This window comes from Aulonocara stuartgranti (assembly GCF_965226115.1).
Source record: "Aulonocara stuartgranti genome assembly, chromosome: 4".
Taxonomy (NCBI): domain Eukaryota; kingdom Metazoa; phylum Chordata; class Actinopteri; order Cichliformes; family Cichlidae; genus Aulonocara; species Aulonocara stuartgranti.
In genome coordinates, this window is record NC_138942.1 from 17825335 (window position 1) to 17851629 (window position 26295).

At 40.0% G+C, this 26295-nt stretch overlaps 3 protein-coding genes across 8 annotated transcripts in view; 1 reads left to right on the forward strand and 2 right to left on the reverse strand.

Moving 5' to 3' along the window:
• LOC309705332 (septin-9-like) overlaps positions 1 to 26295 on the forward strand; it is an 82946-nt gene that overhangs the window by 23740 nt on the left and 32911 nt on the right. For 3 of the 6 annotated variants that reach the window (XM_082531083.1, XM_082531086.1, XM_082531084.1), the window contains one exon: positions 8689 to 9405. In XM_082531083.1, the coding sequence (XP_082387209.1) occupies positions 8689 to 9405 (717 nt within the window). The other 3 variants (XM_082531082.1, XM_082531087.1, XM_082531085.1) reach the window with 3 other exon arrangements.
• LOC309705334 (uncharacterized protein) lies at positions 13688 to 19435 on the reverse strand. The gene is made up of 2 exons (XM_082531092.1): positions 18932 to 19435; positions 13688 to 18022 (listed from the first exon to the last, which is right to left on the reverse strand). The coding sequence occupies exon 2, from the start codon at positions 18019 to 18021 to the stop codon at positions 16540 to 16542; it is 1482 nt and encodes a 493-aa protein (XP_082387218.1). The 5' UTR covers position 18022; positions 18932 to 19435; the 3' UTR covers positions 13688 to 16539.
• On the reverse strand, positions 21320 to 26094 carry LOC309705335 (uncharacterized protein). The gene is made up of 2 exons (XM_082531093.1): positions 25998 to 26094; positions 21320 to 25139 (listed from the first exon to the last, which is right to left on the reverse strand). The coding sequence occupies exon 2, from the start codon at positions 25136 to 25138 to the stop codon at positions 23696 to 23698; it is 1443 nt and encodes a 480-aa protein (XP_082387219.1). The 5' UTR covers position 25139; positions 25998 to 26094; the 3' UTR covers positions 21320 to 23695.

Here is a 26295-nt window from a genome sequence, read left to right on the forward strand (position 1 = left end):
AGGGATGGGTGAGGCAGGCCGACATCTCTCCCCCACGAAACCGTTTGCCTGTCTCACTAGATGCCTCCTGTCTCACAGCCATCAGGAACGCATCCACACTTGTCCAGAGCTGCGTCTCTGTCAACACGAGTTTGCTCGTGGTATGTCCTGGGAATCTCTCTGCCTCGCTCTCTTCCTGTCTTTAGGTCTTTAAACCACCGGCTTACACAGTGCAACCGAGCGGAAAGATAAGTGGCGTTCAGAAAACAAGAGGTGTGCTCCAACCATGTAGCTCGAAGTCATGCTTTCAGACGGTCCTCGCTCATGTGTAACACCAGTATAATGGCCTACTGTTGGGGTTGTCAGTGGTGCATGTGTGTGTGTTGTCCGTGGTTGGGCTAACTGTGTGGTAATACCTTTGTGTCACCACCATGCCACGTGATGTATTGCTCTGTGTGGCTCATTGAGCACAGCATGGCACCGATGCAGCACGGGAGTCCTGTGGGAGCCGATATGTATCAGGGTTGGAAAAAAAATAACTACAAGTTCTCCTCTTACTGTAAGTGATAAGATTTCATTATAATGAGCTCATTTGTTGGTACATTTTTTAACATTGTACTTCACTTGAGAACAGCTTTTGGGCAGTCTGCAATCAAAGGGGTTTTGATTTGAAATTTGCTGTAAGAGGAACTTTTAAAATCATAAGCAAGGAAACTTTAGACACAGGCATCTCCCCCTTAAAGGTTAGATGATGCTTTTGTCACAAACTCTCCTTAAAGCCAGACTCTGTGACTTTAGAGAGAAAAAGTAACACACTTCTCTGACTGAAAAGATGAATTTTAAAAGCAACACAACACACCCTTTATTCCCTGAGGGGAGTTTAGCTGCCTCAACTTTACTTGGACCAGTGAGATCGAGTCAGCTAGTTTTATTTTAGCATAGTATATTACACCCCGCTTGTATCTTGTAGCCACAGTTTTAGCCTCCCCTGTCTCAGGTTTTACATCATTTTATGATACAAAGACCAGCAGTGGTAGTTTATTACTGTGTAATAAGAGTCTGTTGCCTTTTCTGTAATCTAAAGTGGCACGTGGTGAATGGTGTGCTGCAAGAACTTTTCACTGTAAGCCTCCAAAACAGGCCTGCATCCAAGCTTTTGGTCTTTTCCGGTTAAAAGACACAAGGCTGGGAATGTTTAGGATTTAGGTCAGTTGGGGGTGATTTTAACCACCACAGATCACACCTACAAAGATTGGAAGAAGTTTGGAAAGCTTGCATTTTTCATAGTGATTTCACATCTCTGATTGGGTTTGGACCCATCTTTCCTGGGTTCAGACCTTAAATGCATCCATTGCACTGACTGGTACTGTGACATGAATCAGGAATTTCTCGGTTAAAAGACAGTCAGCCAGTTTAACAGCCAAGTAGTGAGCCAATCGACATGACTAACGCTGTTGTTGAGCTGTTCAAAAGTGTTGCAAGAGGTTTGGGGGAAATCAAACATGCTTTTCTACAGAAAACAGAGTTGAGACGACGTCAAGACTGAACATGGGAACAAAGTGTAATGAGCGCTGTAATAATAGGTTAACTTTACTTTATCTTAAGTCAAATATGCTAATTATTAATATGCTGACAAACCCCAGTGCTCTGAGATACCATCTTCGGATTATGTTCTTTGCTTGGATGGGATGGAAAAAGAGTTTGCGCTGTGTAATCCGGACAGTAACAAGAACGTTATATGTATCAGTGTGTGTATCTGCCATGTCACTGGTGCTGGACAGTGAGTGTGATTCAGCCTGCCACGCCCTCGGCTGATGACACCATTGAGAGGCTGAAACAGACAGAGGAGAGGATTTACTCGCCCCTGAGGCTGGTGACCTCAGCTGTGACCTCAGCCTCCCTAACTGACATAGATCATTGACCGGGCCACTGGGCTCCTCTTCTGCGAGCAGATGGAGCACATGCACACAAACAGACACACATTCAATTCAGGGTCATCGCAAGAGATCTGTGCTGTCTTTTCTCTTGGGAAAAGTTGGCTATTTTTCTGTCTCATAGCCAGATATACCGTGATTTAGCGATTTCTGTCTACTACTCTTGTCTCTCTGCATCTCCAAACTGCATGTTAAGGGCATTTGCTTGTCCAATGAGAGGAAATTCCACAGGAGTACATTTCTGCGGTGGGTGAAAATGTCGGGGTAGGCCGGAGAGGAGGAGTGGATCAGAGCACAGCCGGGTTTCTTTTTTTTGTGCATGGGGCCCAGCCTGCATGGCACTTTTTTTTTGTTTTGACAGTCAGTGATAAGACAAAGGAAAATCTTATCTCGAGCTAAGAAAGCAGGCTTTTATAAACAACTGAAAGAAAAGCCTATAGATATATAGTATGCCTGGTATGTAATACAAAAAAAAGGTTAACATTTACAGAATTCGTGGGCTTCGTAGTCTCTGTTTCATCGTCTGTGCGGCAGTTTTAACAATCTGTTTCTAAATGAGGCGGCCCACCTTGTTCTGTGGGATAATTCTCGTTAATGGTGACAGAAAGAAATCCGACGAGGAATCATAGCAGGAACTTAAATGCCTGTCAAAATGAAAACAGTCATTATACAGTAAGCCAACTGCCAATTACATGTGGCTTTGGATTTTTTCAGGAACCGTGTTAGTTGGTGCTCTGTAGCCAGCAAAGCGTTGAAACTGTGCTACAAAGAAACAGATACTGTATGCTGGGCTAGTACGATATTGATTGCAAGCATTAAAGCTCAGTAGACACACTAAACAGAGAGTGTGTGAGAGGAAGGAAGTAACTTTCTGACAAAAGGCTGATGAGCCACCCTCAGGAGTCCCCATCCTTATCAGCACTATCAGGCTGCTCTGTATTCACCAGCTCCAACAGGTTTCCTGCTAATGACGCCAACTGCAGGGGTGCTGCTGGAAGCCACAGAGGGTCACTCTGCAGAGTGAACACAGCAGGTCTTTGTTAAGTTTTAAAACGAATCCTAGTTTTTTGTCCCTCCCAGTTGGACATGACGAGTAAAAAAGCTGCACCTATTCCAACCCCGGGCAAGATCCGAGAGTTATGAACACACTCCATGCTACAGCTAAAAACAGCTAGTCTTCGATGAAAGATTTTCTTTAACTAAAATGTTTTTTTTTCCTGTAAGGGAATGAATAATGTCTTTGACTGAGATTCGTTAAGGACCAAATGATCCTATGCCAGCTCTTTCAAAGAAACATTTTGACCTGCAGGCCACCCTGTCTTTAAGAGAGGAGTGCAAAACTCAAGTGCTCGAAAACAGTGCTGTAAATAAAAAATGGGCATGGACAGCAGAATTCACTGTAACTCGTTTGTGTAGGCGTTTGGCTTTGCAGAGTGAAGGGTTATTTATATGCAACCTACAGACATGTGCTTACATACAGCTGTTAATAAAACAAAAGAAAAACAACAGCATGCAATGCTGATTGGTTAAAAAATGTGCAGAAGGATGCTATATGTCCCTCAATGTTATCTGCATCTTAGACATTGGGGGCAGGTGGATGAGCATTACTGTTCAGCAGCTGGCTTGTGTCCAGCTGATTCATCCTTCCTACCACTCCCTGCGAGGGGATGGAGGTACTTGTTGGTTCTGGGGCAACAACCATAGGTTTTTCCATACTCTTGGTTTACGTATCTATGTATTTTATGCAGTTTTTCTTACCAGGGTGGTTGGGGATTCATGATTATTTGTCCTGTTATTACATGCATTACTTGGCTGAAAGATGAGCAAAAACACAAGCAAGACTATCCTACACTGTCTTTTCTTATATATATGCTGCCTCTGGTGACAGTAAAAACTACAAGATGTACATAAATGATGGTCTGTAAAACTGTGTAGGACCGATGCACGGCCATGCTGCCCCTTAATGTCACCCAGCGTTTGGCATTTTGAAGCATTTACTTTAACACTTTTGTAGTTTCCATCTTGTTCTTTTGGAGCCAACAGTGACCAAATTTGGATGAGATGGGGGACTGTGAAATTTGGCAACTGTGGCTCAGATGATAGAGCAGGCTGTCTACCAATTGAAAGGTCGTTCCCAAACTCCTTCAGTTCACATTACCAAAGTTGAATGTGTGTTTTATTGGGTGAATGAGACTTGCGGTACAAATCAAGGCTTTGATGATCACCTGCATAGAAAGACTATAAAATCCTGGTTCATATACCATTTACGTTGTGCCACTTGAAGAATTGGTTAACAAGCTGGGTGTGTGTCTGTACGGGGATATCACATCGATACATACATGCCCAAGTGGCGTAGTGGTTATCATGTTTGCCTGTTACGCCAAAGATCCCTGGTGAAAGACTGAGAGGAGATAGAAACCCAGCCTCGGGGAGGTGGAAGTTAGTGTACTCTTAGTGCCGGTCTCAGGGCCTCCCATGGTGGGAAGGTTGCATCAGGCCGGACATCCGGCGCAAAATCTGTGCCAAATCAAACATGAAGGTTTATCTGCTGTGGCTTCCCCTTGGGAAATAAGAGAGCAGTATCTAGTGCGAAGTAACAGGCTGCTAAAATATCTCTAAAGTTGAATCTAATGTTGTAAATTCTGCTTTAAAGTTGTAAAACTATAGACCTCAGACCTGGCTGCAGCATTCGTATCCACTCATTGTCAGCGTAACAGCACTCCGGTTTGACATTACTGAGCAGCTCCATTAACACAATGGGATGTGCCTGACTAGTTGAATATGTTTAAAGTTAGTTAAATATCTCACATGCTACATTTGCATGGAGCCAAGTATTGCTATTGTAGTTGGTTTAAACACCTCAGTAGGACTAGAAAGGTCCAAGCCAAGTAAAATTTCAGGGGAATAAGTGTAACTGATCACATGAAAATTGTAACAGGTAAACAGTTTAACCTGATTTGTCTTTCTTTGGCTGTGTTCTTTCTGCATATGGCAACCTCTGCAAGCTGAAAATTTGGTCTTTGATAACACTGCTTAAGTAGAATAAATACCTGCAACTTCTTCTTGGAACAGGTGATAGATTTCCACCTTCAGGGAGATGATCGTGAAGAAGATAAGATAAGGAAGGTGACCTTATCTTGTGATGGAAGATGACTGCAGGCCATACTCATCACTTTTTTACGTGCTTTTCTACTTGAATGCGTTGGCACATGAGCGTGTTCAGCTCAAATCCCAATAAGCTGACCCAATCAGAACAATGTCAGGGAGAATGAAAAATATATATAACTGGATTCTTTTTGATGACCTCAGCTGTGTTTCCTGTGACTTCACAAAAAAAGTCTTCAGTTGAAATAAAGTAAATATTGTTTTTGCATTAGCAGGATCTTAATTCGGCAGGAAACAAGGACAGGGACTGCGGGAAGCTGCTGAGAATTGCTAGCAGACCAAACCACCAACTCTTCTGCAGCAACTGTATGATAAAGTAGACAGTACATGCACAGATACAAGGATTATAACTTACCCTCAAGCATGCTGGTACTTTGTCATGTGACTGTCTGTTTGGAGGTATGCTGGTGCTCTAATTAGGTTTTGTCAGCTTGCTCACTGTCAACCTCCAGATGACCAAACTACCTCTCGCTGACCTGTCCAGCTCATCCGCTGTCACGCTCAGAGATGCGTATCGAATGTGGTCCTCATTCGGTACATGCTATGCTAGAGGAGAAGCGTCATGTGATTTTTCTGGCAGCTTAACTGTTTCAGTGCACTACATGGATCCAGCCCATGTCTGACCGAGTGTCGGGTGGAAAACATCACGCTTGGCTCAGTGTCTTCCTTATTTGGCAGTTAAGGTTGTGAGAAGGGTTTCCAAGATTAATAGGACTCAGAAACCTGCTTTAAATTCAGCTCAAATGAGAGGTAAAAAGAAGGGGTTGCATTTTGTTCCCCGTTGGGGCTTATCAGTCAATATCTTTGCTTCGTTGGAAGGTATGTGATCAATGCTATCGCCTCAGAGCAGCAGCAGCTTGAAGCCATCACGCATAGGAATACAGCTAAAAACGTCACACGCGCTCAACGCCGTTCATGTGTAAACATGCAGGCACATAAGGAGTCACTGAGACATGCAGAAGTAATGGTGCCATCGTCTTCACACCAAAAAAAGGGATTAATCCCCACTGACCGTCAAAACAACAAAAAAAAACCCAGTTGTGTTTGCTTTACTTTAAACACACACGCACGCGCACATGCATGCACATCCAGTGAGAGATAACGCAGAGTAACTCAGCTGACAAGGCCACTGTCTCCACAGTGTCTGTGAGGACGTCACTGCGTTGGCTTTGTGTCACCACAGAGCGCACTTTCAGCGCCGTTTCAGGCAAACGGGTCATTACTGTTTATCAAACCAGCAGCCAGATGCAGTTTTAAGTCATCTTTGGCGTCTATTTTGTGCTTACTTTTACTCCTCGGCCTCTATAAACAGAGCGAGTCATGTCCACTAAATTAGCCGCTTCGTTAATGGTTCCCCTCCTTTCCATTTCTGACAAGAAATTCCCACCGCATTCGATTAATTTTAGTATAACTTCAGTGTGACTAGTGTGCCATCTGTGTGCTTGTACTTAAAGAAGAACATCAGGCATTGCTACCCTTGCTTCTGAGAACATTTCAAAGGCCAGTTTTCTCATTATTTCTACACAAAGAGCTTGTTGTCAGACACAGATGAAATGATCGCAGCGATGTATATTTCATGCTTTAGCAACTCAAAAGGTCATTACCGTTGCAGACGACCAGCTAACCCAGCACCTCGTGGTGGGCAGTGTTATTTGTTAGTTTCTTCTCGGTACACGCTGTGATATCAGACACAGAAACCTGCAGAAACATATCGAGGATGTGGAAACACTGAGTTGGGGGAAAGAGAGGATTCTCCCATGCTGGTACTTGGCTCGTCAGCTTTGAAACACGCCAGATGCCTGATCGGGCTCGGGTGTTTATCTGGGACAGGGGCTGTGTTGGTCCAGATTTTAGTGGCTGCTCTTGTCTCTGGGCCGAGCTGAGGTGAGCCAGGTGTCACCATCGACATCTGACATGCAGCTCACTGCAGTGAGGAAAAAAATGCAATTTATCAACCAGTAACAACACAGCTGCTGGTGAAATACTGACTCATTCAAAAGATATGGAAGGGGCTTACTAGTTTGTCAATATACACATTTGGATTTTTCAGAGCAACTTTTGCTCTGTAGCCTTCCTCATCTTTGTTTTCAGGAGCCAGAATTGACTATATTTAGAAAAGAGACTGATGTGCTAAGTCATTGCATAGCTACCAAACTGCCTGTATAGTCACATATTTTATTTGTAGAACATTTTTATTTACTTATTTTTATTTTATTCTTATGATTTTCTAATATATGTCTTATTGACTTTTTCTTTCTGACCCTTTTGTTGCTGTAACGTGTCTATACCATTAAAATGCTAAAATTCCACTCACCAAAGCAGGATCCAAGTTTCTTTGGCATCTTTTCTTGAACTAACAAAACTTCAAAACATATTACTTGCTAAATTCAAAGTAGTCCAAAGGTTCCGAGGCTTAGTTTGGTGTAGAATAAATGGTAATATAACATAAAGTAGATATAAGAAAATATTTCTATATTTCATTGTTAGTTTATTAGTGAGAGTTTTGTTTTAAATAGATCCTTTAATAAAATCTATGGAAGCTTATTTTGACTACTGGGGAAAAATACAAGTAAATCAAAATTTCAGGTTATTATATCAGTATTTCGACTTACTAATTCAAACTTCTAAGAAAATCATTGTAAATTGGGAAAAGTTTTATTATGTAAAATAAAAAAATAAATGCAAATTCCAATCTGAATTTTGAGATAATAGCAAAAGGAAATTTTCCCTATGGCAAAAATAAAATAAAAAATAAATAAATTACAAAATCTTGATACTTCCGGTAGAACATACGTCAACGCTTCAGAATTAAGTGTCACGTGATCAATCTGGGCTCTGACGACGTCATCCTGATACGCTGTTCTGGCTACAGGTGCGCGAGGCTCGCAAGAGATGTGTAGGTAGCCGGTTAAACTGAACTCTTTCCTTTCAGTGGCTGGGTGTGAGTGGAAAGCTCGGCAATCCTATTAAAACGTGCTTGGTGGGGAAAAAGAAGTATCTTTATCGAGTGAATTAAACGCCATGTTATCGCGCTATATGAAGCGTGTCAAGTCGAGTAAGATGAGTTTCTTCTGGATTTTCTTTATTTCATTTCAGTGGTTTGTTAGCTAACCAACTCGTTAGCTGATATCCTTAACATTGCGCGCTGCATTTCGTTTAATAACTTATATGTTTCCGATAAAATTGATTATTTTCTCTATAGGTTATTGTTCAGCATGTGTTTTTGCTATTATTGTTTAAACCTTTGTTAAAGTGGTAAACCTGAGGACTTCCAGGCCTCTAGAGCCTCTGGTTTTTCTGCAGTTTCCCCAGAACTTTTCAGCTTCAAAGAAAAATGTAATGAGTATTTGAAATAAAATTTATGGTCTAAAACTAGGCCATTAAGTACCAGAAATGGATGTAGGCTCTATAGAGTCCTGCTACAGGGTTGGAGAGGAAGTGATGAGCATTATTGTGTCCTCTGGCTCTCATGTTTTCTTCTTTATTTGTGCTTTTACTTTCTTTTTGCTCCATATGATAACACTGTAATGGTGCAACAGTGATTTAAGTCCATATCTGTCAGCTCAGGCTGTTGTTTCTTATGTAACCATGTTTGTTGTTTGTCTTTCAGCGCTGAAACGCTCGTTTGAGGTGGAGGAAGCGGATACATCCACACACCCATCGCCCCTGACTCGCCGGACCACCAACCCCCTCCGCTCATCCACCTCCTCCACATCCAGCCAGCGGAGCTACGACTTGAGCTCCCGCAACTCTGATTACTCCTCCACCAGATCTTCACCCTCTGAGTCCTCCAGTCTACGCTCCCCGAAGACCGGCATGAGGCGCATTGAGTTGTCAGGGGGTCGTAATGCTGATACAGCCTCTTCCCGCCGTGCCGAGATGTCCATTGAAGTCTCCTCCAAGCAGATAGATAGCTCGCCCAGTGCCGGCATCACCCGCTTTGGGCTCAAACGGCCGGAGGTCAGCCTGAGCAACAGGAGCACCTCCCTGGAGAGCTCCTCCAATTCCTTCTCAAGCACCAGTAGCAGGCGAGGGGAGCTGAACATGACGAGGACCCACGAGCCACCCGCCCCTCCCCGGAGGATCGACTCCCAGATGGCCTCAACCCCGGTGTCTAGGATCCCCGAGCCTCCCCAGAGAAGGGCGGAACCCCCGTCGCCCAACCTTAGCCCAGTTGATGTGGCCTTCAAGAGGCCAGAGGTTCCTGTGGAGAACAACGGCCACCAGCCGCCTGCACCCGTCACCCCCCTGCCTTCACCTGCAGAGCACCGGGTGGAGAGGGTGCAGTCGCCTGTCACAGAGGCGTCCGCAAGCCGACCAGCAGACAGTGAGTACCTGCTCAGTTGGGCTTGTTTTCCAAACTAACCCCTGTGTATGATTTATAGAAGTAAACTCCTCAGTGAGATCAAACAGTTTGTTTCTGATTTCTTTGTTTGTTTGAAAGCGCCACCATATCTGATTTTCACTTGTTTCTTCCGCTTGACTGTTTCTTCTTAATTTTATCTTGCAACACACTCATAGTCATGTTAAGAGGAGGCATACAGCTCACAGTCCTTGTGAGCTTGTCATTATAGACTATCTAAATGTAGGTCAGCGAGGGTGATGATGAGAATCCCAGAGCTTCTCCCAGGACAGCGGTTACAAGAAAAGACTCAGGCAAGCGGTTGAATATGTTGGCTCTCCCTGAACTTAAGTTAAAAACTTATAGCACTCACAGTCTGGTTGAAGCCTTTGTAAGTTCAGACAAGCAGGCAGTTGTAGTTAATTTGGTCTGTTATTTTTATAAGATGCATGTGACGCGGGAGGAAGTCTGGTAGCCGCTGTTTTTTGACCTTTGCGTGCGGTTTGTGATTTCTTCTCCTTTTTTTTTTCTTCTGTGTATTCTCTGGATTTTTGTGACATAAACTCAGTAGGATATTTGCGCAAGTGAATTTATCCCTGTCTAGACCACTCAGAGGCTTTACTTTTCACCCACAGCTGACTAACCTCTCAGATGTGGTACAGGGATGATGCCAAGCCCAAACTCGAGCGTCAGATGTTTTTCTAGTAACTTGTGCCTTTAAGTATTGGTTTTACTGAGGGAGAAACAGTCACTTTTTGGACTAACCACTCAACCTGACCAGTTCAAGTGTTTGATGTTGATCATAACATGATTTGATGGAGGACTTTTTAATTTGCTTGACCATTTTTGAGCAATCGATCAGGGGAAAGTGATGACAGAGGTTGGTTAGGCAGCTCATCCAGCATGTTGGTTCGTACCCAAAGATGACACATTACTGCCTTTGAACTTTTTCTTATGTTCTTTTTCTTTCATCACATTATCAGGGAGAATTTAGCGCTACAGTAACACTTTCCCAAAAACTGAATGTGGATTTCCATGAGGCACTTTCTGGATATGCCTCATCATTAATGGATTAATTAAACCTAATGTTTAAGGTTAACCTATGACCTTTTCTTTACTGCCACTCTCAAGTCGAACTGCTCCCCCCCCCCCCCCCGATATGTTTGTTTAACCCTGTGCTTTAATAATAAATGTCAGCCTTTGGAAGTGTCTGTTTTCAGTTTTTGAACTGTCATTGTATGCTTTGTTTTTTTGTTTTTTTTGTTTTGTTTTTGTAATATTCTTCTTGGCTCTTGGTTTAAATGGAAGAAAGCATGTGTATTTGTGCAGGACGTTTTTTGTTTTTCAGTTTATCGCTTATTTTGGTTGTTTGCTTTCCTATCTTGTCTAACTAAAACAGCGCATCGCTATACTGGTATGTGTGTGTGCGCCTTTGCTATCTGGAGAAAGCTGTGCTCATAGGTTGCTGTCACTGCTTAAGTAGCATGCAGGCGTAGGCGGCTGGGAGGTGGTACATTCCAAATCTGGAGGTCATAAAACATTTTACATAAAAATAGAAAGCCTCCAATTTCCACTTTTTTACATGGTGTCTCGCCTGTTTTTGACTCTGTCCACTGTTTTTCCCTTGCAGGCAGCTAGAGATTTATTTTGGTTGTCCTTCTACCTAAAGATATAAAAGACCTTTAAAACTTTTGTTTCTTAGATACCAGCATTGTTGTATCATTCAGCACATGTGCATTCTAATTATGTAAAATAAGCAAGGAAACGGGAGAGGATTAGATCTCAGCTTCTGCCACATTTGGCTCAGATTACACACTTCCTGCTCAGCCATGCATGTGGTGGGAGGCCCTGCAAGAAGCTTGGGAAGCTTCCAGCAGTGAGCAGATAGGAGGCGGAGAAATAGTCTAGAGTTTGTGGACAAGAAGGAAAGAGAGAGCCAAATGCATGGAGATGTGAAGCGTGGATAGAGACGATGTGCTTCCTGTAGTTTGTCTGCAGGGAGAAAACAATATGAGAAAAGCCCACTTTGGCATCCCGTCATTTGGAAATAAATCTAAACAGTTAGACCACACTGGTTCAACATCGTGCCCAAAACCAGATTTTAATTACCATTTTCTCAACAACTCCACACAGCTTTGATGCAGGCCAAGCATTTGTTTTTGTTGGTAAATATTTTGACTTATTTTGGAAGGGGAAAAGGGGAATGTTTTCAGTTTGTTTACTTCTGTTGCCGCCTATGTCAGGTCTGCATCCAGTTGGGTGTCAGTGTTTTTTCTGAGACCCATTAGATTATTACTTAAAGCCTCTTCTGATTTATATGAAGTGGGACGTACTCACCTTCGGGTGTCAGTTCATGTATGTACATGCCATGAGTGCATACATTCATCCTTGTGTGGATGACGAGGGTTAAGAATGCCTCACGCCCAGGGGAGAGTGACTGATGGACATGCTGATAGGTGATAAGAAGTTTTGTGGTGGCTGTTCGAGAGCACAGGAGGTAGTAATGACATGCTTTGTGTCGGCTGATTTGTCGCCTGTAACGATGAGCAGCTGTATTCAGTCTCAAGCAGGATGTGATCTCATGTTTACCCACAGAGAGACACACACATGCACACTCATTGTGTACACAGCTCAGTTTCCTGTTCCTGGCCTTGACCTTGATTTGTTTTGTCATGGATGCTGCGATACATGTTGCAGAGTCAGTCAAATAGGCTTTGTTTTGCATAAACTTACTGCAATTTTTTTTTCATAGTATTTCCAGATTTAGATTCAGTTTGTGGGTTGGGATGTCTGTTTGCATGCAGTTTCTCCTGCAAGTTTTATTTGCAAAGGGCGTTATGAAAAATATCTGGGAAATTAGTCAGCTGCTCTCACCGTGCATATTAATGAATGATAGCGAGGATTGCCACAACAACAGTAGGCACCTTTTCAGAGAACCAGCTGCTATGGAAAACTTGACAGGAAGTGGGTTTGCTAACACATTTGCAGGACTTAAAATTTGAAATAGTAATCTAAAGAAACTCTGTATGTAGTGGAAGTGTGTTCAGCATGTATGCTTTGCTCCCTGATTCACAAACAGCTCAATGTAAAGGGGCAGTTCAGAAGGTTTCTTTTTTTATTGTCAATGCAGGCATCTTTACATGGACAAAGGGATGATCACAGTTCAAGGCAAGGCAATACAGAGTCTGTCCTATAAATTTGTATCTGCTGCTTATATAGCGCAAAAGAAAATACAGTGAGTATGTGTTTCATGTGGAAGGACTGTGTAAGAAAAAAGAAATACACATAAATGCAATAGAATTCAAACTGTGGATGCAAAACAATGCACCCCTCAGTAATGTGTTTTTGAGGGGGATACTGATTCTAAGTTTAAATATCACATTTATCTGCTGATGATGATGCCTGCAGCCATAAACAAACCACAGAAGTATCTTTACACCGATCTGTTAGAGGTTTTGCGACATAAATTGATATTTAACAATTTAAAACCTGTTGGAGCTCTATGATTAACTAACTATTGCATGCAAAATCATTTTCTATATGGCTCAAAGCCAGTTTCGCCTTACTTTACTGCAATTTCTTGCTGTTGACATACAGCACACAGCTGCGTAGACCTTATATAGGATGTTGATTTATTGGTCTGTTTCTCAGAGAAAACAACAATGGAAGACCAAGGCTTGAAATCCCTTTAAACCTGCTGCTTTGTGATTGTCATACATTAGTTTAGCCACTGTGATGCATACAAACAACAAAATAATATCACCACTGGTATTTCCTGTCTTTTTGCTTTAAAAAATGATAAATAGCATTATTTAAAAATTATAAGTGGTTAAGTAACAATGTTAATCAGTGCATATTACATTTGGTGTATTTTAAATTTTACACCATTCACTTTTATTTTTTATTTTTTTTTGTGCCTCCGGTCTTCTTTGGATGCCTCACTCTGACAGCAGCGAGTTTGTATAAGTGTCTTTTAAAATGCATTAACTTAATGAGAAGAATTTTCACATCAGATTATGCATAAATACTAGAAAGTTTGAAAGGAGAAAAAGCACAAGAAAAGTTTGAAGATATTCTGTTATCTACTCTTATATAATCTACTGTTTTAGGTTATGTCTGCTGTGTCTTGCTTCCTGCCATTGATTTACTTGCATTTCCTGCTACATTTTTTGGCTTTTCTCAGGCCATCCTCTGCTTTTTAAAGGCAACCTCAGTCCAGCTCATTCACACTACCACAGGTCATTTTAAATTAAACTTAAGTAGTCAAAAACTTCGTAGTACAGGTGTTTAAAAATAAGTTAATAACCTGTGGTTCACAAAGCCATTTTTAGGCCAGAATTAAGTATGTCATACCTTGGCATGATGGCAAGTGAATGCAATTCAGCATTAAAAAAACAGGGCAAGTTATTGTTTTATTTGGCTGGATGCATTCGTTTGTTATGATTGACATTTAGATCTTCCCCCAAAAAATCTAAAATAGAAACATTGTAGAAATATAGATATCTCCATGTCCTGGCTGCACGTCACACATTCATTGTGTAGCATTGAGCTTAACAGCTTGCACTTCAGCAAGCAGCTTGAAAAAAGCTGTTTTGGATGCATGTTTTAAGGCACTAATATTGTGTCGACCTAAATAAAATATAAAATACATAAAACATTGGTTGTAAGAAAATTATCCAGAAAACAACCAATCTCAAGTAATAAGAGCTAATTTATATAAAAACTGATTACCATGCTTAAGTTAAACAAAACTGATTGTCCTGTTATGTCGCTGTCTTATGTTTTGCTTAAGGGATGACACCAGTTCTTAACTGGCCTGAAGACAATTTCTATTTTCATGAAATACTCCGTTTAAAAAAGGCGTTTTAACTGTTGTTTAACGAGCTGTTGAGCCACTGGGAGCCATAGCTACGACACGTTCCATAATACTTACTGCCTGCCTTACAGCTAATGATTTACGTGTTGTAAATGGTGAATATCAAAGGTGTTTTGTTGATTACACCTCTCTAATGCAATCTTTCCATGTGCTATCTTTCCTGAAGAGGTGTGTGTTTATGTAGGTGTGGAGCCAAACACGGAACTTGCAGCATCATGCTGAAATGCATCCCATGCCGTGCACCTGCTCCCTTATTATTAATGAGGTCTCTTGGATTGTGAAGTATTTAACATAATTTCTTCTGCTACTTGCTTGAAACGAAAAAAAAAAATTCCATTATGTTTCGGTTAACAAAGGAACACAGGAAGGGAACAAAAAACCTGTTGATGCAGTGAGCTCTATTTGCTGATTTTAAGGTTGCTTAAAGATTAACATAGTAATTGAGTGTGAGCTTCATGCACTGGGGCGTGAATTTAGGACAGTAATGACACATTAGGCAGTTTTTGCTTTATTATGTGTTTTATGTAATGTGATTGAAAGGATGTACAAAGAGGAAGTATGAAAGTGAATCCACAGCAGCTTTATTTTTGGATATTGGGTGGGTTTTTTGTTGTTTTGTTGCTTTTGTGTGTGTGTGTGTGTGTGTGTGTGTGTGTGTGTTGTATATATTTTATATAAACACCTATGCGTTTTGAATTTGCATACTTTCATTTACAAAAATGAAACCTGTTAATGTTGTTAGCAAAACTAAATTAACGAATTTGCATGGATTAGGTGTCATTAATCGATTACTGATTCTTCCTAATCCGAATCACCTCAAGTCATAGCAGAAATTGATGCTCTTCTGCTTTCTTCTTACAAAATGGTGGAAGTAGCTGATCAAATGTGTCAGCTTTCAGACTTTTAGAGACGGAACAAATAAGTGTCTGTTTGTCATTAAAACTTGGCTCTGGTCTCTTCACTAGAGAGTTCTTTGTACTACTATTTTTGCAAAGCTGAGCCTGCAACACTTTTAATGATGAGTCATTATCTTATGATCTTTTGGGTCTTGTGTTGGCCCTCTGAGTGCTATCCTCTTTTCACCGCATTAAAACAGTATTTATCTCTTTCACTCAAGCATAAAGGCCTTTTGATAGTTCTGCCTGGGACTTGGCTAGAAACGACGACTTGTGCATGTCACAAGGGATGGAAAGGATTTATCCCTGACCCCCAAAAACGTCTTGTGATTAGAAAAAAGAGAAACACCTGTCTCTGTAATTATGCACATCTAACTTTTAGAAAAAAACTTAGGTTTAACAAACACAATTTTTGAGTCTTTTTCACAGGATGTTCTTCATTAAACTTTAGACCCACTTACAGCTTAACACACATGACATTTATTCATTCAGGCAATTCATATTTTGCAATCTTGTGCAAACAGCTGAGACAGAGGTGCGGCTTGTTTGACTAGATATGCTGGAGCATTGAAAAGCCTTTGCAGGGCAGCACTTTATCATGAACGATAAGGCTGTTACAGAAGACTTTGTACAGTTTTTTAAAATGCATTTACACACTAGGACCTTTAATCCCAGCAGGTGATATCCAGGCCAGTCTATTCTCCGTATAGGCGAGGTCTGCAGGATTTTAGCTTGAACCCTTAAGAGTCAAATCTTAGTGCCACATTGCTGTAAAGGGGTCATCAACATAAGCATGCCATACACAGTTGAAATCAGTCTTTACAAAAAGCATGGCCATTATGTCCGTTTTCCATTAGGTAAAAAAACAAAAAATCAGTCACATTAATCTCGTTACATACATATAAAAAATTCCCCATAGAAATCTTAACTCTGATCCCATGGATTTCTTCCTTTTTCCATAAATGGACATTTAACACTGCTCTGTGATTATGGGCTGATGAATACATTGTTTCTGATTGACTCAAACCCAGTTCATCACTGCTTTACAAAAACGTCTGACCACATGAAGTACAGCACATTAGTACCAGTATCTCTGCAATGAGCTCTTACAGGCTCATGTCTGTTTTCAGCAGAAGACAGCATAGAGATGAAGGACCTGAAATACCTTTACATCTACTACTATATGATTGTTTTTACTAAAAATCTACCTTTAAATATACAGTATGGACATCACTAGTCTGGTATCTTATTTTGCCTTTTTTTATTTAATAAAAATCATTCAGCTATTATTTGAAAGGGCGTATGTACAGGTTAATTTAATATATCTAAAAAATTTTTTCAATATCTTTATTCCCCCCAGGGTGAGGTTCTTGCTTTCTCAATTTCATCCTGCATAATGAAGCGTGCTTGCACTCCTGGGGCGATTGTCATACCTGACTCGTACTCGTACACATCATAAAACATGTCCTGAAAATCAGTGTTTTCTTTGAATTTTGTTGCCCACTGCCACTGCCACCATTCATGGTTTTTTGTGGCTTTATTTTCAGAGCTATAGAAGCCTACCCACGCCTTTTTAAATTCAGACTTCCAGTTATGGAAAGACTCATTCACTATTAAGCGAGCACAAGCCTTGCCGTCTTTTGCAAAGAGTTGCAGGTTAGCATCATAACCTGGTATTTTCACAGCTTTGGGGTTTTTAAACTCACTGCCTCTGTCTATCTCATCTCCTAATGATTTCCAGAAGCAACATACAGTCCTGACCTCATGCAGTCGTGCTTGAAGGCCTTCATTCAGGGGTACTGATGTATCATAAATGCCCGACTCTCTGTTCCCAATAGATTTATAAGTGAGAGCGTCCTCTTCCTGATCATTCTTGTAAATTGCCACCATCACACCTTCTTTAAGAAGATGTCTAGGAACATCGCTCCAAATAATTCTGGCATTTCCCTTTTTTCCAGTTGTCACCTTCAGTCTTATCTCATCTCTATGATCCACTTGAATTTGTGCAAACATTCCAACAGGATTATTATGCCTGCTCTCTGGGATATTGATCACAAAATCGGTTTGTGTGTTCCTTCTTGGTGCTGGCTGAGGTCTGTTGTTGCGTTTGTGAGTGGAATATTTCTCCTGGATCACAATAAACAAAAACAGCCCAAGACAAGCAAGCTCACCCCATGTGTTTCTTATCTGCCATAGTTGGGAATCATCAGCACTGCTTCCAAAGCGGTCTCTGAGATACGTCAGTGAGCTCATGTCATTTTCTTCCACAGAAAACTCTCTGATCTCCGTCAGCAGATTGGTAGTCACCTGATATGTATGCTCTGGATTATACCTCGTGCCCTGATTTTCAGATTGCTCATAATGCTGTGTGATATACACTTGATCGATCCTTTGTGAAGTTTGGCGTCCCACGTTCTGCTCTCTGACCCTGAATATGATCCTGTCCCTGTTTCTCGCTGGGTACTCCGCCCGTGGGTGGATGACATAATATGGCATTGGCAGCGATGTTTGTTGATTGATGTTGCCAACAGTGTAGTATCGGTATCCCCTCGGCAGTGGGTCTAACACCCTCTCGTAGTTTCCGTAATGATGTGAGCCGAAGTCTCCACTATTTGGCTCAAAGGTCAGCAGGATGATGTTGTTGTTGTCTATGTCAATTTCATTAGCAAACCAGTGGAGCAACAGGAGGCTGTGTTTGGGCACCGTTTGTCCAAAGTCGATTGACTTTAGATCACTGATTGAATTCAGTGCCCGTTTTCCAGCTAACACAGAGGTTAGGGTCAGGAGGAGAGCCACACAGCAGCTCGTGATTCTTCCTGTCTTCAACATCCTGTAGAGAGATTTAAGAGTTGGTGGTTTCATTATTCATCTAGACTCTACATCCTCACCTTACACTTGTTCATATTTTGATGATCTTTTTCCTGGTGGTCTTTAAACATTAGACATGTTCATATAAACAGTGAAACAGGTTTTGCCAGTTATCTTTCCTTTGGCTAATCCCATAATGCAGTGTTGCCTTAAGTTAACATGAGGATCGTGTCTCAGTGTGTTTTTCATGAGCCAGATCATTTGGTTAAACAACAGGAGTGCGCTTTCCTGGCTCGTCATTGAGTACAAATTCTGTTTTTGTTTTTGCTTTTTCTTTAAAATTAAGCCAGAAAGTTTTGAACCAAGCTTTTATATGTGGGCTCATGAACTACTGGAATTATTGAATTTAACTGCATGAGTAAACCTGAAAATTTTTTTTTTTTTTTACAAACATGAATTTGAAAACATTAACACCAATGTCTGTATTATTTTTAATACTGAACATACTTGGCTGTTTGCTACAATTCTAATGACAGTGTTCCTCATGCAATGTTTATGATAACTGCCTTTGTCAAATGAATAAATGATCCACAACACAAGCTGCTACAAAGTGCTCTGTAGACTATCAGTGTAATAAAGACCATTAGAACCAGTGAATTGCATAACGTCCTGCTTCAAATAGAGAAAATGATTCTGTGGGTCAATAAAGCTGTAGAAAGTGAGGTAAATATTAATTGTGTGGTTGTCTTTTATGATAAAGGATATATTAGAAGTACATAATGCTACAAAAGACTGTCAATGTTCAATTTTTGTACCTTGCTACATACAATACTAAAATAACGTGAGAAGCAGAGAAGCCTTCACAAATGAAATCTAGAGTTAATCAGTCACAAATTCATTCAAAATCCCACCAAAAAGTAAGAGGACTTACCTGCGTTAGTCTGTTGCTGTCATGTGTCTGAGCTCTTTGTTTGTGTAGGAGCAGAGGTAACTCCCTTTAGGTTGCTGTTTCCGTGTAAATGAAACCAAAGCAGCCAGCAAGGCTGGTACTAACAGGAAGTTGTCTGCATGAAACCACCTCCTGTAATAGCGAGCAACAGAATACTGTTTCAGCATTTTAGCTGGGTTTACAGCCACGCTTCTAGATACAAACACTGATTATTTGTCATTTTTAAGAGCAGGTTTAGGATGAAGTGTGTGACTGTTGGGAGAGCGACTGAGACAAATTTGGTTAAATATTAGTCAGTATTGCCTGAAGCCTTATCAAGTCTATCAGGTCTTTGTAAGTACTTTTCTATGCATGTGTCACAACTCTTGACCGCCTAGAGTGGATTGAAATACTTGCACGTCAGTGTCTTAATTTTTATTCACTTTTTTTAATATATGTATGTGTATGTGGAATACTAGCCTCAAACACTTGACTTCTTTTTTTTTTTTTTTTTTTTTTTTTTGGTCGTTTGCCATCATTAGGCAACAGAAAGAGTCACTTGGTTACCTGCTATTTGTTATTCACTATGTTGTGAAACATGGAAGACGTGCAACGAACATTCCCAGAAGGATTTAAAGCAAGTGAATCATACATTGTTTTTAGGTCAGTAGGTCACCAGGACACTGTTTTGTCTTTTTTTTTTTTTTTTTTTTTTTTTTTTTTTTTAATTTGTTTAGTTTATGTTTGAGAGAATATAATATATCTAATACAAACATAATGACACTTCTGCTTCAAGGCAGGTACGGGTTAATACACTTAACATTGTAAATGTAATATAATTACTGAGCTGTCTTTACTTGCGTTGCAAAAGTTCTTCAGTTATCTGCATATTGAATGGATAGAGCGGATAAAAGAAATGGATGTGAATTCATTTCGTGTGCTTGAGAAGCAAAATGGAACAGACATGCATTTCATACACCACAGGGTAAACTGCACCCATGTCAGAAACAATCGCATTATGCTATTAACACATCATCAGCTCTTTGCAAGCATCTGAACAGATGACATGATAACACACAGCTAGCCAAGAACACATCGTGATCATAAAGTTGACTCTATGCTGACCCCAGCCCAGCAGCCAGAGCCTGGTCATATAGCGTAGTAGGGCTGCTCAATTAATCGAATTTTAATCACGATTACGATCTGGGCTTTCAACGATCATTAAAAATGACTGAGCCGATTATTAGCCCCTCCCTCATTTATCCGCGACACCTTAAAGGCCGTCTGTGAAAATATTGTCGGGCATAAACTGGTCCGTGGCGCAAAAAAGGGTGGAGACCGCTGATTAAGAGGACCCGAGGGAAGCTCGGAAAGCTAAGCAGAAGTTATTTGGAGAGTGACTGCCGTTGGTTGAAAAGAGAGTTTAAAATAAAATAAAAAACTTCAGTGGTGTTGCACACTATTTTATATTATTTTTTTAAAAGTTATTGTTAACCCTTTAAAGCTGGTCAGAGCAGCACGCTCCGTTTTGCGTAACTATTTTTAAATCCCTGTAGAATCTGAACCGTGTAAGCTAGCGCAATAATTTGTTTTGCATATGAAACCGGAGGAGTTGTACTTACATCTGATGCCATCAGCTTGTCCTAGGTCACGGTTTCGTTCCACATATAGCTTTGCAAAAATTGCATAAAAAGCGCTTGCAGGAACAAAAACATAATATTCCAGAAACACGCTTTGCTGTTCCTATCAGCTGTTCGTAACACTTCCCACAGTAAAATGATGCACATGCTGTTTTCTTTGCAAATTTGCATCATAGGATTGTTTTTTGTTTTTCCTGCAGTATATAAAAATTGCTGTATCTCCAAAATAAAACTTATGAAGACACTCAAAATAAATTTCCTGTGGTGGGAAACTATTTTTTTGCAACTTTATTGTATTTAAAGTTTTGAGGGATAAACCTCTTAAATTTCTCCAAGTAGAAATATATGTAAACAAAACAAAAGCGATTTTCAATTTTTTTTGTAGTTTATTGCACTTTTTTGCAATTTATGTAATTACTATGGACTTAATGCATACATATTATTAAAATATGGGCTATAACAGTTGTATTGATGTATAGCAACTTGAAATGCTCCCACAAATGGCACTACAACATGTAAAAAAAATAATAATATAAGCTCTGGTGGACTTGGTTCTATGGTAGGTCTTAAAGGGTTAAATAAATATCGTCAAATAATCGTGATCTCAATTTCAGTGAAAATAATCGTGATTATCATTTTTGCCATAATCGAGCAGCCCTATAGCGTAGGCACTGATGAGCCTTACATTCTACGCATCTGCTTGTTTGTGTTTCTAAAGTTGGTTATGACACATCACAAAATAACCATTGCACACTTGAAAAAATGGTTTAATGAACACACACTTTTCAAGATGACAGAAGAAATACAAAAAACATCTATAAAATGCATGTCTTATTCAAGATTCATCGATCAGAGCAATTGTCCATTTTTCTTACAAATCTGTGGCGAGCAACTACATCATACACAGTAAGCACAATTTTATGTAGTTCAAATGCTAAAAAGATATTTAGAAATCCCAAACATTTCATTACAAGCATTCTATGCAAGATTTAGAAAGCAAATCCATACAGCACAAAGTAAAATTAAACAGATGGCTGCAAAGCGTACAATGTAACAACTCCTGCTGGATTTTTGTTTCCATGTTTAATTAAACATCCTGCTGGTGGTCGGGGCCTTTTCTTGGTGAACAGTAAGGCGACTATAGCTTGGTTCAGTTGATATCTAGAGCATGTTGTGCCTCTTTGTGTTATTTACTGGTTTGAAGGCAAGGCAGTGTGCTAATGTGTTTAAATATCAGCGTTTACTCAACAGTCAAAGTATTTTACGAAATTGGATTAAAATAACTTTATTTTTGAAGAAAATATATGTATTAAAAATGAATTGATGAATGAACAGAAAAGTATGATTAAAATTTAAAAATGTTAAAAAAATATATAACACCGATTTAAAAACATATGTAAATATAGTGTAAAACAGGTAAACAATGATAGTAAATATCATTGAACACCTTTTTAATGAGAGCAGTTTATGTGATGTGACATTGATGAAATCCTGATTGGAAAATTTCATAGTAGAAATTTGTTTTCAAGCAGTTACTTAATCGTAATACGTAATCTTGCCAATAAATGGAAGATTTGAAATAGGCCAATAATTACTAATGGCCTCACTATCTGAATTTGTCCTTTTTGAAAAATACAGTCTTCACTGATGCAGAAGAAATACCAGGAAAAAACGTTCAGGAGCTAAGGTGCTGAAAAAAGTAAAAACTTGCTAGGAGTGTATCAAGACAGCAAGTAAGAATAATGATGTAACAGGATTCTGTAGTCGGTAACAGTCAATTCTAACAGAGAAGCTCGATTTAAACTATGTGCTGATGTTGATTTTAGTTAAATTAGTCCTTGCACACATATGTTGGAGAAGCCCTGATTCCAAAGGTGCTATCTCATGGTTGTGTTGTTTCCTTGTGTTGCAGCCTGCAATAGGTTATTTAGGTTAGAGTTGTAGCTTTTCAGAGGCCTGTACTATGAAGCAAGTTCTACACACCCAGGGTATCTTTCTGTTATTTGGATTTACTTACTCTAACATCAGCAATTGAATAAACAGTTACACGAAGCTAGTTATCAACTCATTAACTCCAGGGTTTCCACTGCATGTTCACATAAAACGGTTGGTCAGATGCTGCCAACACCAATCTAAAAGGGGTGTTTCACGGGTCATATGACTCGTCCTCCACACAAAATGATCCCTACGAGTGTTGCTATCACAGACCTTATCAGATGATGATAAATGTTGATCAAAATTATGCAAAGAACATAAACTGTAAAATGCAACACTGTTGCAAAAAGGATGAGAGAAACTCATTAATCTTGTGACTTAGTGCATTGAGTGGTAAAGTAAACATTTTAATTCACATTAATTATTTTATGGCTGAGTGCATGCTCTGTGCTGTTGATTATTTCTAAGGTGATGGATGCACATTACAGCTGTTTACACTAGATGCATTTGAACATTAAAACTTACTGTCCCACAGGCTAATAAAGGAGATGTTGAAATGACTTCAGTTTGTCTGCAGATCAAAGTGACTTTGATTTGTTGAATAGGTATTCTTGGTGTTTTTCTTTTTGTGTCCCAGTGGCTGTATTATAAGATTTAGCAGCATTTAAAGTGAAGTATAAAAACATTTATACAATTTTATTCATTTTTTTTTCAATGTTACTATGTTTACAGATTTTTAATCACCATTTGATAATGTCTGGTTTAGGTTGCGTAGGGATCATTTTGTGTATATGATCCATGAAATGCTCCTTTGAGATCAATCAGATGCTAAGACCACCCTTTTCATGTGAAAGAAGCTGGGAGTTAACTTGGCAAGTTGATAAACAGCTTCGTATGACTATGTATCCTGATCACCATTGAATCCAGGTAATTGAAAGATACTCTGGGTTTGCTTCATAGTATAGGGCCAGGCCTCTTGACAACAATAAACAACAACCATATGTTTGTAATGTCCCATAGCTGGTAATCATGATTGTTTCTTCAAAAGTGGTCTCTAGAAACCTTTCTGATCACTCTTAAGAGGCTGGTAATGACCTGAAATTAAAATCTGCTGCTAACACTTGTCTCTACTTTCTTTCTTTGGCTTTTTAAAAAAACATTATTCAATCAGTATTTAAAGGAGTAAATTTCTTCATTCAGCCCAGGGTGAGGTTCTTGCTTTCTCGATTTCATCCTGCAGTATGAAGCGTGCTTGCACTCCCGGGGCAATTGTCATGTCTGACTCGTACTCGTATACATTATAATTGTCCTGAGAATTGTTTTCTTTGAATTTTGTTGCCCATTGCCACTGCCACCATTCATAGTTTTTTGTGGCGTTATTTTCAGAGCTATAGAAGCCTACCCATGCGTTTTTAAATTCAGACTTCCAGTTATGGAAAGACTTTGTCACTGTTAAGCGAGCACAAGCCTTGCCGTCATTTGCAAAGAGTTGCAGGTTAGCATTGTATCCTGTTATATTCACAGCTTTGGGATTTTTAAACTCACTGCCTCTGTCTATCTCCTTTCCTACTGAAATCCAGAAGAAAAATCGAGTCCTGACCTCATGCAGTCGTACCTGAAGGCCTTCATTCAGGGGTACTGATGTGTCATAACTGCTTGACGCTATGTTCTCAATACATTTAGAAGTCAGGGCTTTCTCTTCCTGATTATTCTGGTAAAGTGCCACCATCACATTTCGTTTAAGAAGGTCACTATGAACATTGCTCCAAATAATTCTGGCGTTTCCACTTTTGCCTGTTGTCACCTTCAGTTTTATCCCATTTCTATGATCCACTTGATCTTTTGCAGACATCCCAGAAGTGACATTTTGCCTGCTCTCAAAATCAGGTTGTGTGTTCCTTCTTGGTGCTGGCTGACGTCTGCTGTTGTGTTTGTGAGAGGAATACTTTTCTGGGATCACAATAAACAAAAACAGTCCAAGACAAGCAAGCTCATCCCAGATATCCATAATTTCCCATAGCTGGGAATCATCAGCACTGCTTCCAAAGTGGTCTCTGAGAGACCTCATTGAGTTGATGTTATTGCGGTCCAAGGAAAACTTTCTGATCGCTCTTAGGAGGCAGACTGTGACTGGATATGTATGTTGTGGATCATAATCTGTCCCTTGATCTTCATATGTCTCATAATGCTGTGTGATATAGACTTGATCTATTATCCGTGCTGCATTCTGCTGCCTGACTCTAATTATAATGCGAACCCTGTTACTGTCCTCAATGTCTGACTCGGCGACATAATCTGGAAGTCCCAGTGATGCATCTTGGTAGCTATTACCAACAGTGTAGTATCGGTATCCCCTCGGCAGTGGGTCTAACAGCTCTTCATTGTTGCGATAATAATGTGAGCCATAAGCACCACTGTTTGGGTCAAAGGTCAGCAGGATATCATCATTGTTGTTAATGTCAATTTCATTGGCAAACCAGTGGAGCAAGCGGAGGCTGTACTCGGGCACAGACTGGCCAAAGCCTACCGTCTTCAGGTCACTGATTGAATTGAGCGCTCGTCTTACAGCTGACACAGAGGAGAGGGTCAGGAGGAGAGCAACACAGCAGCTGATTTGTCCTGATATCTTCAACATCCTGTAGAGATTTAAGAAGTTACTGGTTTCATTATTCATCTCTGCATCTTTACCTTACATTTGTTCATATTTTCCCAGTGGTCTTTAAACATTAGACATGTGTCCATATGAACCCTGCAGTAAGCTTTGCTAGTTATTGTGTGAGTGTGTCCTGGTGTGTGTACGTTTTGAGCTTTCCTGGTCCTTAAGTACAAGTTTGTCTGCTTCTAATTAAGCCAGAACGTTTTGTCCTGATGTTTGTTTGTGGGCTCATGAGCTGCTAAAATACAATTGCATGAGTAAACCTGAATATTTCCAAAAGCATTATCAAATTAATGTCTGTATTGACAGTTTTTGGGGTTTTTTAACACAGAATATACTTACCGATATAGCTGTGTGCTATAATTCTAATGATGCTGCTGCTCATGCAGTGTTTATTATGATTGCTGCCTTTTCAGGAAGTAAAACAATCCACAACACAAAATATCGCAAAGTCCTCTGTAGACTCTGTGTAATAGAGACCAATAGTAACAATCCATCACATAAAAGCCTGCTTCAAATATTGAAATGCATTCAGTGGGTCAATAAAGCCATAGAACGAGGTGAATGTATGTTTGTGAATGTATGTTGTGTGGTTTTCTTCTTCTGTGTGAAAGGGTGCATTAGAAGTGTGTAATCCTCAAAGAGACAGTCGACTCTCAGTATTTATTGTAACTTACTCCATATAAATTCCTCGTACAATGCTGTTAGCTGCACTGTCGTGTAAATAATTTTCCATTCAGAATAAATTCTAAGCAGAGAAACCTTTACAATAAAACCTAGAGTTAATCAGTCTCCAAATGATACAAATTAGCAGCAGAAAGTAAGAGAGCTTACCTGCCTTAGCCTGCTTCTGCCAGTGTCTGAGCTCTCTGTGTAGGAGCAGACATAACTCACTTTAGGTTTCTGTTTCCCTGAAAATGAATCTAAAGCAGCCGGAAAGGCTAGCGCTAACGGGAAGTTTCATAATACAGCTGTTTGCATGAAACCTCGTCCTCATGGAGAAAAACAGAACAGTATTTTAGCATTTTAGTTGGGTAAACAGCCAAGTGACACTTTTATATGCAAGTGCCACAGCTCTCGACCTTCCTTTTTTTGTTTCTTTGTGTTGTTTTGTTTTTAAAGCAGATTATTGGCCT

What these genes read in the sequence shown, in the direction of transcription:
- LOC309705334 (XM_082531092.1), bottom strand. Translation starts at nt 18,021, where the DNA reads ATGTTGAAGACAGGAAGAATCACGAGCTGCTGTGTGGCTCTCCTCCTG.
- LOC309705335 (XM_082531093.1), bottom strand. Translation starts at nt 25,138, where the DNA reads ATGTTGAAGATATCAGGACAAATCAGCTGCTGTGTTGCTCTCCTCCTG.